Source organism: Lipomyces tetrasporus (assembly GCF_029532465.1).
Source record: "Lipomyces tetrasporus strain NRRL Y-64009 chromosome Unknown POJ06scaffold_13, whole genome shotgun sequence".
Lineage (NCBI taxonomy): Eukaryota > Fungi > Ascomycota > Lipomycetes > Lipomycetales > Lipomycetaceae > Lipomyces > Lipomyces tetrasporus.
The window spans coordinates 155,343-169,048 of record NW_026611608.1 but is presented as its reverse complement, the minus strand read 5'-3'; the positions used below and the strand labels follow the sequence as shown (position 1 = coordinate 169,048).

The window sequence follows — 13,706 nt, the reverse complement described above, 5'->3', positions numbered from 1 at the left end:
TTTCGGCATCAAAAATGTCGACGCCGCGAAGCGCATTTACGCTGTTCCGTGTACCAAGATTTGCACTTCTTACATGACCGACTCGTTCAAGACACCGTCTAAGTGCGCAAAGTCCGACTATGCATGTATGTGTGCGGATGCCATCTTTCCCGAGTCATACGCTCTATGTGTCGACATTTGTGCCGAAGATGAACAAGGCTCTGCATGGAAGTCACTGGAAAAGAACTGTAAGGCCGCCGATGCTCCTCTTGCGGAAACCCATGACGAGTATCTTGCGCTCGCAGAAGCAGACTACGTTGATCAGGCCAACATTACCAAGAAAACCGTCGTTATAGTTGCGGTCAAGCCTACCCGTTCGACAATTCAGCAGAACCTGTTGGTTCGACTAGAGAAGAACCATAATTTGAAGTGGAGTGAAATTTATGGGTGCGTTTATAAGGGGGGTATGCAATAAGTCGAAAACTGACCGCGACGTAGCAACATTTTGAATGCCTACTGGATAATGTTCGCTGTTGTGGCATTTGGACGACTTATCACGCTACGAATGTATCCCCGTAAAGGCAGTCGACCGTCAACCTTTGTTTCTACGTTTCGCAAATATATCACCCTCCCCGCCACATTCGGCGGCATGCACGTTCAGCCTCAGAGACTGGGAAAAGTTCCCGTCAATGTCATTCCAACTCGATGGCAGAGCATCGTCGTTTTCTTTTTCGTGTCCCTAAATATCATTTTGCTTTTTGTCGACATGTGGACTGTTCCTAACAATACAACCTACTATACCGATGCAATCATGTCAGCCCGGAATATCGGCGACCGCGCTGCTTACCTTGGACTGGCTCTGTTCCCAATCTTGTTTTTATTCGGCGGCCGTAACAACTTTCTAATGTTCTTCACCGGCTGGTCTTTTGAGACGTTCAATGTTTTCCATCGATGGATTGGCCGTATGATGTTTGTCAACTTCGCTGTTCACGGGTGGACATACACTTACAACTATCTACATATTGGCGAATATAAGGGCGAAAGCAATTTTGCTTACTATAAGGGGGAAATATTGGACGACAAGGAAAACTACCTTGGCATTGTTGTAAGTACTCAGCCTTGCCTCTTTTTCCATCGACAGTGACTGACCTACAAAAAGGCGCTTGTTCTCATTGGTGTTATTCTCATTCAAGCTTGCTATGTGCTGAGACATCACTGGTACGAAATTTTCTTGGTCGGCCACATCGCAACTGTGATTTGCTACTTGGCCACTGCCTGGCACCATGTCAAACCGCACGATTCCATAGAGTATTTCTACGCTTGCGTTGCAATTTGGGGGCTCGACCGTCTCGTTCGTGTCTGCAGGATTCTGTTAGCAGGGCCCTATTCAGAGGCTAAAATTACTGTCCACGGCGACGCAGTCTACGTCGCTGTCAAGCCTGCCGTTCACTTCCACCCTAAGCCTGGTCAGTATGCGTTCCTGTACGTCCTGCGTCATAATTTCTGGGAATCTCATCCATTCTCGATTGTGGAGACTCGTGACAAGCATTACATCTTTGTCGCCAAGGCACATGCTGGCTTAACCAAGAAGATACACAATAGTGTCACTAAGCAGAACGGTAACAATACAGTCCGAGTCTGGATCGAGGGTCCATACGGGGAGTCCTATCCCATTGCACGGTATGAGACAGTGCTTCTGGTCGCTGGAGGTATCGGTATTACGGCTATCATGTCGTATGCTCTAGACTTGAAACGTCGCAACACTCAGCAGCACGTCAAACTATACTGGATGGTTCGCGAGCAGGTCTCACTTGCATGGGTCAAGGACCAACTCCAGGAACTAACCGAAGGCGGCGGTCTTATCGATATTCACATCTATATCACCGGAGAGTTAGAAGAAGTTAACGAAAAGGCGCCTTCTGAGCCTGAGAGTACATCTATCAGTGACCTATCCGAAAAGGGGCAAGCCGTTCTCTCCCAACTAATTGTGAAATACAATCAGCGTCCTGATATGCGTTTTGTCGTCGCCGAAACTGTCCGAAACGCAGAAGGCAGCGTGGCAGTTGTCTCATGCGGCCCGGGATCTCTTGCTGACGTCTGCCGAAAGGCGGCCGTCGAGAATGTTGATAAAGGAGCGGGGCGTGTCGATTACTTTGAGGACGCATTTTCATGGGCTTAAGTTTATTTGTTGTTTATCTTCGTTTGCGATTGGTAATATGGCCCCCTGTAGCACTAATTTTTGGTACTGATAGAAATCGTAAAATAGACTTGTAATTCTTTTTGGTTGTTCGTTCGGTTCAAGAACTTTGTGTCTTAGCTCATTGGTGGGATATTGCTTACAGGATGCGCTCTAGATCAGCACGCTGTCGACAGAAAAGCGCGTTTGGGAAACAATTCGCTTGACTCAAGAGAATAATTAGAGTGGCACCACAATTGTTGCAGCAAAATATACACATAGAATGAGATGAGCAAAAATGTGAAAATATTATACATTGAGAACAAAAAATTTCTCAGTCCCATATTAGTATCCATTATCAAACTCCTGTTGTTATATCCAAATGATTCTCACCGTCCTCCACGCTATAACACTCAATCAATGGTCGCACATGCTCCCCGCACGCAGGACACGTATCCAGAGCTTTGAACTTCTTCCATTCAGACACATACAGCTCCTCATTTGCGCCGTCCAGGTCCGCAAGACTGAGCCGGATGCCCATATCGTGCATCTGCCGGAGCTCGTTCCAGATCCACCCCCGCTCGAGCGTATCTTGGATGACAGAGTGTGCGATGCGGAATGGGAAGAGCATGTTGAGAACTCCGACGCTCGACATGCGGACGATGATGAAGCGCCCTGAGCGACAGATTATCCGGGCCGCAGAGCGCATGTAGTTAACCTTGCTCTCCAGATAGGCCTTAACCTCTGGGTGGTGTCTGCCTGGATTTGGCGACATCGCATCTTCAAAGTCGAGACATGCGAAAGAAACTGTGAGTTCTTGCAGATATGCGGTCATCATCGCCGCGGCATAATACGTTATAACGATTCGTGCGTCATGCAAAGTCGCGTACTTGATATGGGGCCTAAAGAAGTGCGTAGAAAAGTACTCGCTATCGGTCATGGCACCTGGGCAACGCGGCTGGGAAAAATTCGGTGCCGCCGTGGCCGGGTCAAATGTGACAGTCGGAGAGAGATGGAGATTTTCGCGCGCATATTCTCGAGCACCTTCACAATATTCTTCAAACCACTTGGCGAACCGGGCCTCGAGATCGTTGAGTTTTTTGTGAATTTCACGGAGATGCGCCCACACCTCGCGGGTCCGGTATTGTTTCCGCAAACGCGGCGTTCGTTTTGTAGGGTCGCCGACATCGTCGTCTTGGTCCTCTTCGTCATTGGCGAATGAATACATGAGAACTCGATCAACAGACTCTTGATGCTCTGGCAGTTCAAGTATAAGATCAAAGAGCTGATGATGGAGTAACTTTTCACACTCCCACGGAATGGTCTTCCATTCCGGATCATTGAGGAACGTTTTCTTGCGAACAACCATTGCATGAATAGCCACCATGCCACGAATGCTCTGAAATAACGCGTTGTTGAAGCCGGTTCGATATGCCTCCGGTCCGCGCATTCGCATTAGCTCGTTCGCGCCTGCCAGCAGAGTAATCCAAGAGGAGTCGCGTGAGGAGTTCAGGACCTCATAGATAGTAAGTATCATACCGGCAGTGATACTGTCGTCCTCGTATGACATTAAGTTGCCACGCATAGAGCTCACATTCGCTGTTGTCAGGACAGGCAGCTCCAGCGGCAGCGATGAATTTTCCGGTAAAAGCATAGTGTTCTTACTAAGCTTACAGGCCGCCGGGGTGTCGCTGCGCGCCCACTGTATAAGATCTTGGTACGCTGAAGACGTTGAGCCAGATTCAGACGCCGATGGCGACTGGGATGACGGCGAAGTAGAATCCTCCTCCACTGCGACGATGTGGTAGGAACCGTAGTCGGACGAGCGATTTGTCCGTGGCGAAGTCCCTCGATTGGAGGTGATGACGTTGACAAGTTCCTTTTGGTACTTAAGTGCCTGAACGTACCAGTTTGACCCTAGCAGAGCAATATCCTGGTCTCGATACGTGGAGCTGCAATGGGAGATGACCAGGGCGCGCGAAGCAAACGTCGTCGACGACGGTATAGGGGACAGAACGAATTGGGGTATCATCTCGAACCATGTGGCCACATTCTGCATTCCGCCAAATCGTTGTGGAGGGGCTACCAATGAAAACCGATCGAGGAAGATGTTGAGGCAATAGTTATACAGGTCATATTCAGGAAACAGTATCAGATCGCGAGGAATCGAGGACGATTCGAACGCGCGCAACTGCTTTTGGATGGACTGCCCAAATATCACGCTAGGGAGAGTTCGCGACCTGATTTCACTTTCGTAGGCACGGATGCGCGCCTCGTCGTCCGTCATCAACAAATTCCGCCGTCGATCGCCATCAGGATCGTGGTTAAGTGCAGCTGAAGACTTACTCGCGACTGAGCTGATGAAAGTCTTGCCCTGGGCGCCGACTCGTTGTTTTCTAAAGACTGGTCCAACAATAGGACCTGCACATTCTCGGTTTGATTTGACGCATCGCATACATTTGGGGAATGTTTCATCGCACTTGTTAATTAGTACTTATTTCCGTAAAGTTCAATAACTGCCAAATGCCACTGGGATACCTTGACCTTGCGCTTTTTGCAGTTGGCGCAGCCCCTGCTTCCTCCCGCGACACCAACCATGGTGAATTCGACAAGTACCGGCCGGCCAGTGGAAATGTAACAGGGCGATAATTTAGTAAGAGGGTGTCGAGATATATTTGGTCCGGCGAAGAGCGCGCCGGACAGACAATGGCATTAATCGGGGAAAATGCACGTTACGCGCTTTGCTTACGCCAGCCTGAGCGTATTTTGACTAGTATGAGCCTTCTAGGTTGCCGGGGCTTGACAGTTTGTATGAGGAGGATGCAAGACACGTCGACTCGGTGGACGGGCAACAAGTAACTGCCACCACAGCCACACTCAGCACAGCCACGTACGCTTTACTGTCTCCGTTGTCGCACGAATCATGTGCGAATACGAGATCCAAACTCCAACGGAACCCCTTAATTACAGCTCTATGAGGGTTTTGTGGCAAACACCTTTATTGTGCGGATATCGACGCCTTTCGTACCAGGTTAGGGTTACTGTTCCAGAAAATATGGGTCATAATCATCGTGTATATACATTAACGAACAGTCTGGCTGCGGTTCGGGATGAGTCATTGGCTGGCAGTCTACTATTTCACGGTGCGTACGGGGTGTACGGCCGTACGGGAGACATAAATTCCAGCGTTGTGTCCCGTTATATCAGTCAATACTTGCCACTTATCGATCATCAGGTCACTTAGTCGTAGTAACAAAGTTATTTGCCTTGGCTTATTTTAGTTGCTTCTGCATCAAATTCGTGAACAGCGGGATACAGCAATAAGTCCCTACCTAACCCGCATGCCATGCCGGGTTGTTCAAGGTGGGTTAATTAATAATAAAGACTACGAGTGCTGGGATATAAAAAGGTGCGCACTCTGGGGGAGACCGTTCACCAACCAACACCGAAACCATCGACTAATCTCGAGATCTTCACGTCATCTTCACTGAAATTGATAACAACGGTGCAATAGTTCTCCTGCATACCTCAAACTTTGTTGTACCAGGAATCGGAACGGCGCCTTGTGCTTGAAGCCACGCTAGAGAAAGTCGACCAACCGTTTTGACTCTCCTGGCAGCGTAGTCCTTAAGTGCATCGACTAACCCCATATTCTTCTCTAATTCTCGCCGTTCATACGCGTCATCCGGGCGCGACTGTCACTAGGTACAAAGTCTGACGGCTTCTTATCGACAAGGATACCACGGCCAAGCGTGAGTAAGCAACCACCGTGACGGCGAGCTCCCTGCATGCGTTACCTAGCAGATCGTAAGATTCTATCTCCCGCGAGAACAAAGAATATTCTACCGTAATGGCGGTTATAGGAGACACACTATGCGCACGAAGAAGGTCTCCGCAGGACATTCCCAATATATCTAATCTTGCCCTGCTCCACAAGCTCAGCCAAGGCACCGATAGTGACCTCGATTGGAGTACGTTGGTCCACGCGGCGCTGATAATACAAATCGACATAATCGGTCTTCAAGTTGCGTAACGACCTTTCGATCGCAGAGTGCACGTTTCCTCTGTCACCCCGATATCTGGAGTACTTCCGAATTTTGCGGCGACGAATATATCATCGCGACCGCTCGTTTCCTCGAACCATCGACCAATAAGAGACTCACCTGAGGCCAGACATAATTGCGAGTTGTGATGAATCCCGGCTTGATAGGATACTGCTATGACATTCGGAGACCGGCACCAAAACTAGCGGGCACTAAAAGAAATTTCTGAAAGTCAACGTCAGGATACATTAGATGCATTATATGTCGGGCCCATTAAATCAAATTCATGATTGTTCTGATAGTTCCGTGCCAAAGGTAAAAGATGAGTCGGGTGTAAGGAGTGGAACTGGCTATACCTCCCGCATTCTTATGGCCGCAGACAGTTGGCTCGCACACAGGCGACCCAATTAGCTTCGCCTTGCCCTAACTGGTCCTGCTCTCTTGTCGCGCAGGCCACCCAGAATTACCGGAATCTATCGCGCCATGTGTGTGTCATTGCGGAGACAGATGTTAGCGTATGGCCGAATATACATCAACGGGCTATGGTATACAGAGCGCGTTGGCAGCGGACAAACAGGAAGATGATTATGATGATGTGGTCCTACGCGACAACAAGTGCCCTCTAAGTTTTCTGGCAATAGGAAGATTATGAACCACAGCAATTAAAATAGTTTAATCGTAAATTCTTGTATGCATACCCCCCGACTTGGCGATTTCTGAGAGCTTCTTCCGCACAGACTATTTAACGGAATACGCTTGTTCCGCTCGCTCCTCCAAGAATCCCCCACCTGACGATTCAACCAGAAGAAAGACGAAAGTGATCTGAATCAGCGTTTACATCTTTTGCGAGCAACTCTCCTTGCAAGGTGGCACGACACATCGAGCCCAAAACGTATGTCTATAATCAGATGGGAGAACGCAGTCCAGGCAGCCAGTAGTCGCCTACGAAGAAGGTTAAAGTGTTGCCATTTAAGGCTAAAGCTAACCTTAAAAAGGATTTAAGGTTTTACTGCATCTTCGAAAAATTTACAGTATGTAGGATTTCGTTAGCACGATGTAATAATGTTTACAGCTATCCCGTATCGGCTTAGCGGGGCACTAAAGTTGTTTAGGAAGGCAGTCGTTATAACGAATTGATTTTCACCAAATTTTTAGAAGTACGGCACCGGATTTTATCGCTATATCGGGGATCGAGTATCGTTATAGCGACGTTTGACTTGTACATGGAAAACCTGGAGGACGTGGGTAGGGGTATTTGCGGTAATTTTGCGGTGTGAAATTGGTTTGCGAAACCCTATTGAATTTACGGAATATTGTTGAGAACATGAAGCAGCAAATTGCGTTTAAGCGTTTGCCAAGACTCCGTAAGCTCCGGTCAGTGGTCTCATAATATCAGGTCCGTGCGTGAGGTCAACAGATGGGATAGAAGAAAGGAGATTTATGGAGAGTAAACCAAAAATTCTTCTTTGGGACTAGCGTAAGTAGACGGCGGTACCCATACGCCGAGAGTCAGTACCTAGGCTGCACCGCCATATTTATTCTTGAGCCATAATTATAAGCCACTCCATTATATTCTTGGCTTCGGGAACATCTAGATACCCGCATCAATCCATCTCTACCATTGCCAAAGCGTGTGGATTGATACCGTCAATCTGATGTCCGTCATGTTGCTCGGCGAGCTCTGTAAGGATCCATGAATCGTTGAATTGTCTTTTGAAACGAACTCTCCATGGGCAGTCACAGAGCATGCTTCGAGCAACTTTCTGACGGGTGATCCCATTGTCTCCTTTAGTCCCGACTTCCAATGGGAGCTTACCAGTGTTGAGAGGCTTTCTGTTGCACTTGCATACAAGCAGTAGAGTCTCATCTTTGTTTTTCACGACGCCATTCTTTACGGCGAAATTGTTGTTGATCGCATGCGCGTTTACAAAGGCTCTGGCTGTAGCATCTGACTTAAAGACCATGCCAATGCGTAAGTCGTAAGGATTGTTCATCGCGGGAAATTCAATTGCAACCGGATCCATGATAATAGTTATACGCGTGGGGGAGAATGGTGCGATGATTATTCAAGCCGTAGAGATGTTCAATAAACGACGCGTTCAGCTCTTGTGTACGCGTTATTATTATCAGACTTAGCGCGTTTGGATAACGCCGGGTAATGATAGGTACCGACTGTCAGAGTATGTACCGCCGTCTACTTACGCTAGTCCCAAAGAGGAATTTTTGGTTTACTCTCCATGAATCTTCTAGAAGAATTGGTGTGAAGAATGACGTTCCATGTAGTCGCGTGAAATTCTCAATATTTGCCGGCGTTCTGTCACAGTATGCCCCTGGCGCGCGATATTAGAAGAAGATACGATCGATTGGATTATTCGCATGCTGCCAGAAACCAGTACCGCTGCCCATTATCTCTGGATTGCGCATAGACGACATATACTTTGTCGTCATAATATTCAAGGTTGACTGCATCCCCTGCTGACAGAAAGTCGAGCATGGGATGTATGAGATATCGGGGATGACAAGTTCTAGACTTGCATAAGCATAGGGAGGTGCCGTGCCGGGCCGTTCAAGTGCGTACCATGTATTACTTTCATCGTGCGACAATGGCAGTTACCGCAGGGTACTGTGATCTGGAGGAGTGACTCGTCTTAGCTCCGTCTCTATGACGTAGATGTCGTTTTCGCAGCCGGCGAATAAACAGCCTTGAAAATTTTGGCCTATAATATCGAATTGTCGAACTTTCGTCGATAGCTGCGAACTAATACACATGGTGACAGCACTCACGCATGACAGGAGATAAACCTTGGTTAGAACAGGTGCGGACCTAGACCCGCCGAGCCTAGACCGAAGATGTTCGTGACCGACGACTACTGGTTCTGAGCACTCTGCTTGTGATAACTTTGAATTATATTAAGTTGACTATATGCTTTAGTCCAGAATTTTAGCCGGAGTCACAGGTGTACGCTCAAATGTTAACCTCACCATTCGCATTTTGAAGCGAGTAAAGGTGTCGGCGCAGAACTAGCACAATCGCAAAAACGGCCGTTCATCAAACTGTTCACTTTTGGCATTCATAAAGTCTAAGATTACGATTGCATGGTAAACGTTGCTTAGGTGCAAAGGTCGTATATTCGATATTGCATCTGCCATGCAGTGGCGGCTTTAAACCTTCAAACACTCCAGCCGCTCGCTAATTTTAGAATCGTGGTGGTCTGGTGGAACCGTTACAAAAGCCATTTGTAACTGGCGCTAATGGCGCTAGCCGATCCGGTACAGATAAGAAGTTCGTTCTTCCGTAGACTGTCCAGTTCAGACTGCGGAAAAGGATAAGTGACCAAACCTACCGGCAAGACTGTTCAGTTTCGCCTGTCTCGCCGTGTGAGCCAAAATAATTACTGCATTAAACTGAGCAGATCAGTTCAGATAGAGATGAGATGACAGTGCTTCGTCTGTAAAGTGTAAAAGTGAAGACAGCTGGCATGATTGAATTCAACCCAGCAGCTCGGCAACGAAGAAGCAATGGAACGCTTCATGTGGAACCTGCAAACGTCGAACTCACACTGTCTTGGCGGAGCTAAATATCATGCATATTGGATACACTGCAATCCTCCGAACACACAAATGTGATATGTGGTCGAAAGTCCGGAGTAATGCATCCAATGTCTGCACCTCGGAGATAACGAAGCCACTCCAATCTCCATCGAGGCGAGGACCTTCGAATACCCGGTAAATCAGGGCTACAACAGCTAGAGTTCTGACGTCACAACAATCGTACCCCTGCCGAGACGGCAGAGGCTTACTGTGGCTGCAGCACCAAGGAGCATTTGTAATCAGTGTTGCAAGGTTCCTTATTGGCTGCCCTTGATGACTTCCAATAACCCTTCTAGCCACAGCTAGTCGACCGACGGTGGGCACTCGAATTGTAGCAAACGCCGCTCCGCGCGCGGCAATCATAAGTTTTCGGTGATAAGCCTGTTTGACTTCGTGCAGCCAACCCGAGGAGCGGCCAACCAGGGAAGCATCCGTAGCATCGATGCCGAAATAACCATAGTGTCCATCCGGGACAATATTATTGGATACCAGTAAAATGGTTGCGATATTTTTGCCCTAGACGAATAGCGGAAACTATGTATCGATTTATTAACGGCTGACAATTGTAAGGCAGACAGTATCCGATTATCCGCTCATAGCCACCATGCATCATAGCCATCACACCGATGTATATACGGATTTATGAACAACTACAAATAATCCCGGCTGTCCGCCCTGTCATCTTGTCTTGCGATCCTTACTCGACCAGGGAGCCTAAAAAACCCGATCTCATAGTGAACCATGCTCGCAATTTCATCGATCGCTATCCTAGCCGCTTTTGCAGCTTTTGCAGAAGCAGCTGTGCTGGATCCAAGGAAGCCCAAGGCTTCACCTATGGCAGCCAAGTGCATGTCTGAGATGGACGGTATGCTGCCGTCGTACACTCCACCTGGCTTCAACTTCTCAGGCAATACAAGACGCTATTACATGGCAGCGGAGATTGATACGTGGGACTATGCTCCAACAGGTACGTAAGCAATTGATTTGATATCTAATTGGGTCCTAATTGATGAATTCAGGCTACGACAACTGGCTCGGTGTTCCTATCAACGAATCATTCCGCGCTCAAGTCGAAGGCTACATTGCGTCCAATACATCCATTGGTACCAAATATGACAAAGCACTCTTCAAGGGCTACACAGACGCTACTTTTACCGAGTATACTAAGCAGCCTCCTTCTGCGGGTTTCCAGGGTCCTATATTGAGAGCTGAGGTCAATGACATGATTGAGGTATGCTCTGGACTATCCTATCCCGAAACTTATTTGCTCACTTATGGTTACAGATTGTGCTGGTTAACAAAATGCCGGACTTCTATGTGAGCTTGCACTCGATGGGATTGTTTTACTTGAAGTCTAGCGAAGGTTCGCTGTACCCAGACGGCAGTTCTATTCCCCAGGGCGATGTCATTCCACCGGGTGGATGTGCAGTCTACAAATGGTGAGGAATGAGTTTCTATTCTATGTAACGCTCTAAGCTGACAAGTTTCAGGCTGGTTGGACCCGCATCGGTCCCAGATGAGGGGCTCGATAGCAAGCTGTTCAGTTATCACTCCTACATCAGTATGTACCAAGATACAGACGCTGGATTGATCGGTCCAGTTATTATCTATAACCAGGGCGCTATGGAGAAAGTCATGGGCGAGAACAGAGAGTTTGTCGTTCTATATAGCGATAACCAGGAGTCGAACTCGTTTTTGGCTCTTCACAATGCTAACAAGTATCTGCCTGGTTTTAAGGCCGAGAACTTGACATCGGAGTACCCAATGCCGGGATCTGCGAACATGAGCTATTGGTACCCGCAGATGACTAATAGTCCGAAGACTAATATCGACAGCACCGTAGCTGGCTCTTTCACGCCCGTATGTATAATTTTGTGATTGGGTCGTACGTTGTTCTTTGCTGATCATGTTCGCAGATGAATGGTTATATGTTTGCAAATGGTCCACCTTTTGAAATGTGTCTTGGCGATTCTGTTATCTGGTACTTGTGGAACGCGGGATTTGAACAGCACGCTGTTCATTGGCATGGCCACAACGTTGAGTTAAATGGCCGACTGACAGCCGTAGTCCCTATTGCACCAGGGTCGATGGCAACCACTCCAATGAGTGCTGTCAACCCGGGCACTTGGCACATGATTTGTCACGTTACCGATCACTTGGCAGGTGGTATGGAGGCATTCTATACAGTTCAGACTGAGTGCACCTTGCCGCCGTTGGGCAAGAAGTAGTGACGAACAATCTATTGAAGTGGAATGTTGGAGGTTTGATCGCAGATGTTCAAGTGTTGACTTTTTAAGTATTGACTTTCTTAAATTAAAAAGCGATCTATTCAGACTTTCGTGTGGAACAAAGTACTTTTTGTAGACTAATAAGTTAGAGTATCCTTGTATCTAGCTGCAGCAGTCATGCACCGCTAGATCTTACTATGACTGCCGCAGGTTTACCAGCAGAAAACCCTACACCTGGAATTGTCAATAAGAGCTCCTTGCGTCTGCGGATGACTAGACTGCGAATATCGATATTGCTAATGCTATTACTGCGGATTGCTTCCATGTGATCGATTTCTATATAGAGTCCATCGCAAATCAGCCGAGACAGAAAGTACTAAAAAGACCTTATCCTAAATCAGTCAAGATTGGGCGACAAAAGCCTCAATAATCAAGTGCACCGCAGACGGAGATACCGCTGTGCATGACGGAAGGAAAACCTTCCAAATTTGTCAACGCCAGCTTTTTCTTACCGCACTCGACGGATTAACCTGGCTGGGCAATATTAACTCCGAGCAAACTGCACTTTGCACTCAGATATTGACATCGACTTTATTTGCGGACACTATGACTAAGTTCTACGTGTTTTACTTCGCGAGGTACAGTCTGAACACCGGCTCTTCCAAATGGTAAGCGTGGAGAATAATTGCCAGTCATTTATCCCCAGTTTGAGAGGGAACCCAGTCCGTGATCCGGTAGTACTTCGCGCATCCATCCTTATGTTGGTACTATTCTGGTATAGATTCGCCAACGGTGTTATTCTAAATCCCACTTGGCATTCGTTTCCATCACTCTGATAAGGACGAATAGGGGTAAGGAGCAATCTCAGCTGCGGAAACACAAGGTCTTTTACTCACCATTCACTAAGTCGTAGTTGGATTCCATGCCACGCAGGAAAAGCGTTACCGTGACGCACGTGCGCGGTGGCTGACGCACAAGCCACGCGCAATAAGCCAGATACAGTTCTGGGAAGTTGACCACCATTGAGCCGCATGGATTGTCGCTTCTCGGACGGATATCACCGGGCATTGTCACCTGAACTTTTCGGACGCTCCATGGCCGCGATCTGAATTGCGGGATATATTTAGAGTTGAAATGATAGCAGTCTGGGGCGGAGATGAGTTTAAAGGATACTTAGATAAGCCGCTTGGGACATAAGGATGACGTGATGTCCCGTATCATCATATCTCACTAGGAGCACGTGGTGGCTCGGCGTCTTCGTCTTCATGGAAATAGGATCGTCATATCCAGCGATAGTGAAAAAAGTACTCAGTCGCAGTTGGTACTTTTTACACCCTTACTTCTGTTTTCCTCCTAATAGCAATGTAATCCTTCTTGTACTTATGATAGTCTAACGTGTATCTCAGAGGTCCCATTCAATGTACTTGGTAAATACATGTAACATGGAAGCGCAGCTGCTTGCGAATGATACAAAGCAATCGGTTGGAACCTCGTACCCGCTTACATATAAAAGCCGCACACACGGGGATCCCGAATAAGCGACAGCGAGAAAAGAGTCCCAAGGCTGACAAATAGATTTACTGTGATTGGCCAAGAGAGGATATTACGGCAGGATGGTGTTTCTGGGGGCCATTATATCAAGGCCGATGACAAATATCTATGCTCCTATTGGCTCATTCGAATTCAGGG

General features: G+C 47.6%; 4 protein-coding genes across 4 annotated transcripts; 2 read left to right on the top strand and 2 right to left on the bottom strand.

Annotated features, from left to right (window-relative positions):
- Nucleotides 1-419: 419 nt before the first annotated feature.
- On the top strand, nt 420-2,336 carry POJ06DRAFT_41844 (ferric reductase NAD binding domain-containing protein). The gene is made up of 2 exons (XM_056191001.1): nt 420-1,084; nt 1,139-2,336. The coding sequence occupies exons 1-2, from the start codon at nt 503-505 to the stop codon at nt 2,156-2,158; spliced, it is 1,602 nt and encodes a 533-aa protein (XP_056040091.1). The 5' UTR covers nt 420-502; the 3' UTR covers nt 2,159-2,336.
- On the bottom strand, nt 2,336-4,959 carry POJ06DRAFT_41840 (uncharacterized protein). Its single transcript, XM_056191000.1, has 2 exons — nt 4,694-4,959; nt 2,336-4,634 (listed from the first exon to the last, which is right to left on the bottom strand). Exons 1-2 carry the CDS (start codon nt 4,751-4,753, stop codon nt 2,514-2,516), a joined length of 2,181 nt encoding a protein of 726 aa, XP_056040090.1. The 5' UTR covers nt 4,754-4,959; the 3' UTR covers nt 2,336-2,513.
- Nucleotides 4,960-7,724: 2,765 nt separating this feature from the next.
- Nucleotides 7,725-8,261, bottom strand: POJ06DRAFT_278780 (uncharacterized protein). The gene has a single exon (XM_056189766.1). The coding sequence runs from the start codon at nt 8,220-8,222 to the stop codon at nt 7,803-7,805; it is 420 nt and encodes a 139-aa protein (XP_056040089.1). The 5' UTR covers nt 8,223-8,261; the 3' UTR covers nt 7,725-7,802.
- A 1,851-nt stretch (nt 8,262-10,112) lies between these two features.
- Nucleotides 10,113-12,285, top strand: POJ06DRAFT_297637 (Cupredoxin). Its single transcript, XM_056190620.1, has 6 exons — nt 10,113-10,288; nt 10,360-10,756; nt 10,809-11,020; nt 11,074-11,228; nt 11,280-11,649; nt 11,706-12,285. The coding sequence occupies exons 2-6, from the start codon at nt 10,531-10,533 to the stop codon at nt 12,015-12,017; spliced, it is 1,275 nt and encodes a 424-aa protein (XP_056040088.1). The 5' UTR covers nt 10,113-10,288; nt 10,360-10,530; the 3' UTR covers nt 12,018-12,285.
- The last annotated feature ends 1,421 nt before the right edge of the window (nt 12,286-13,706 follow it).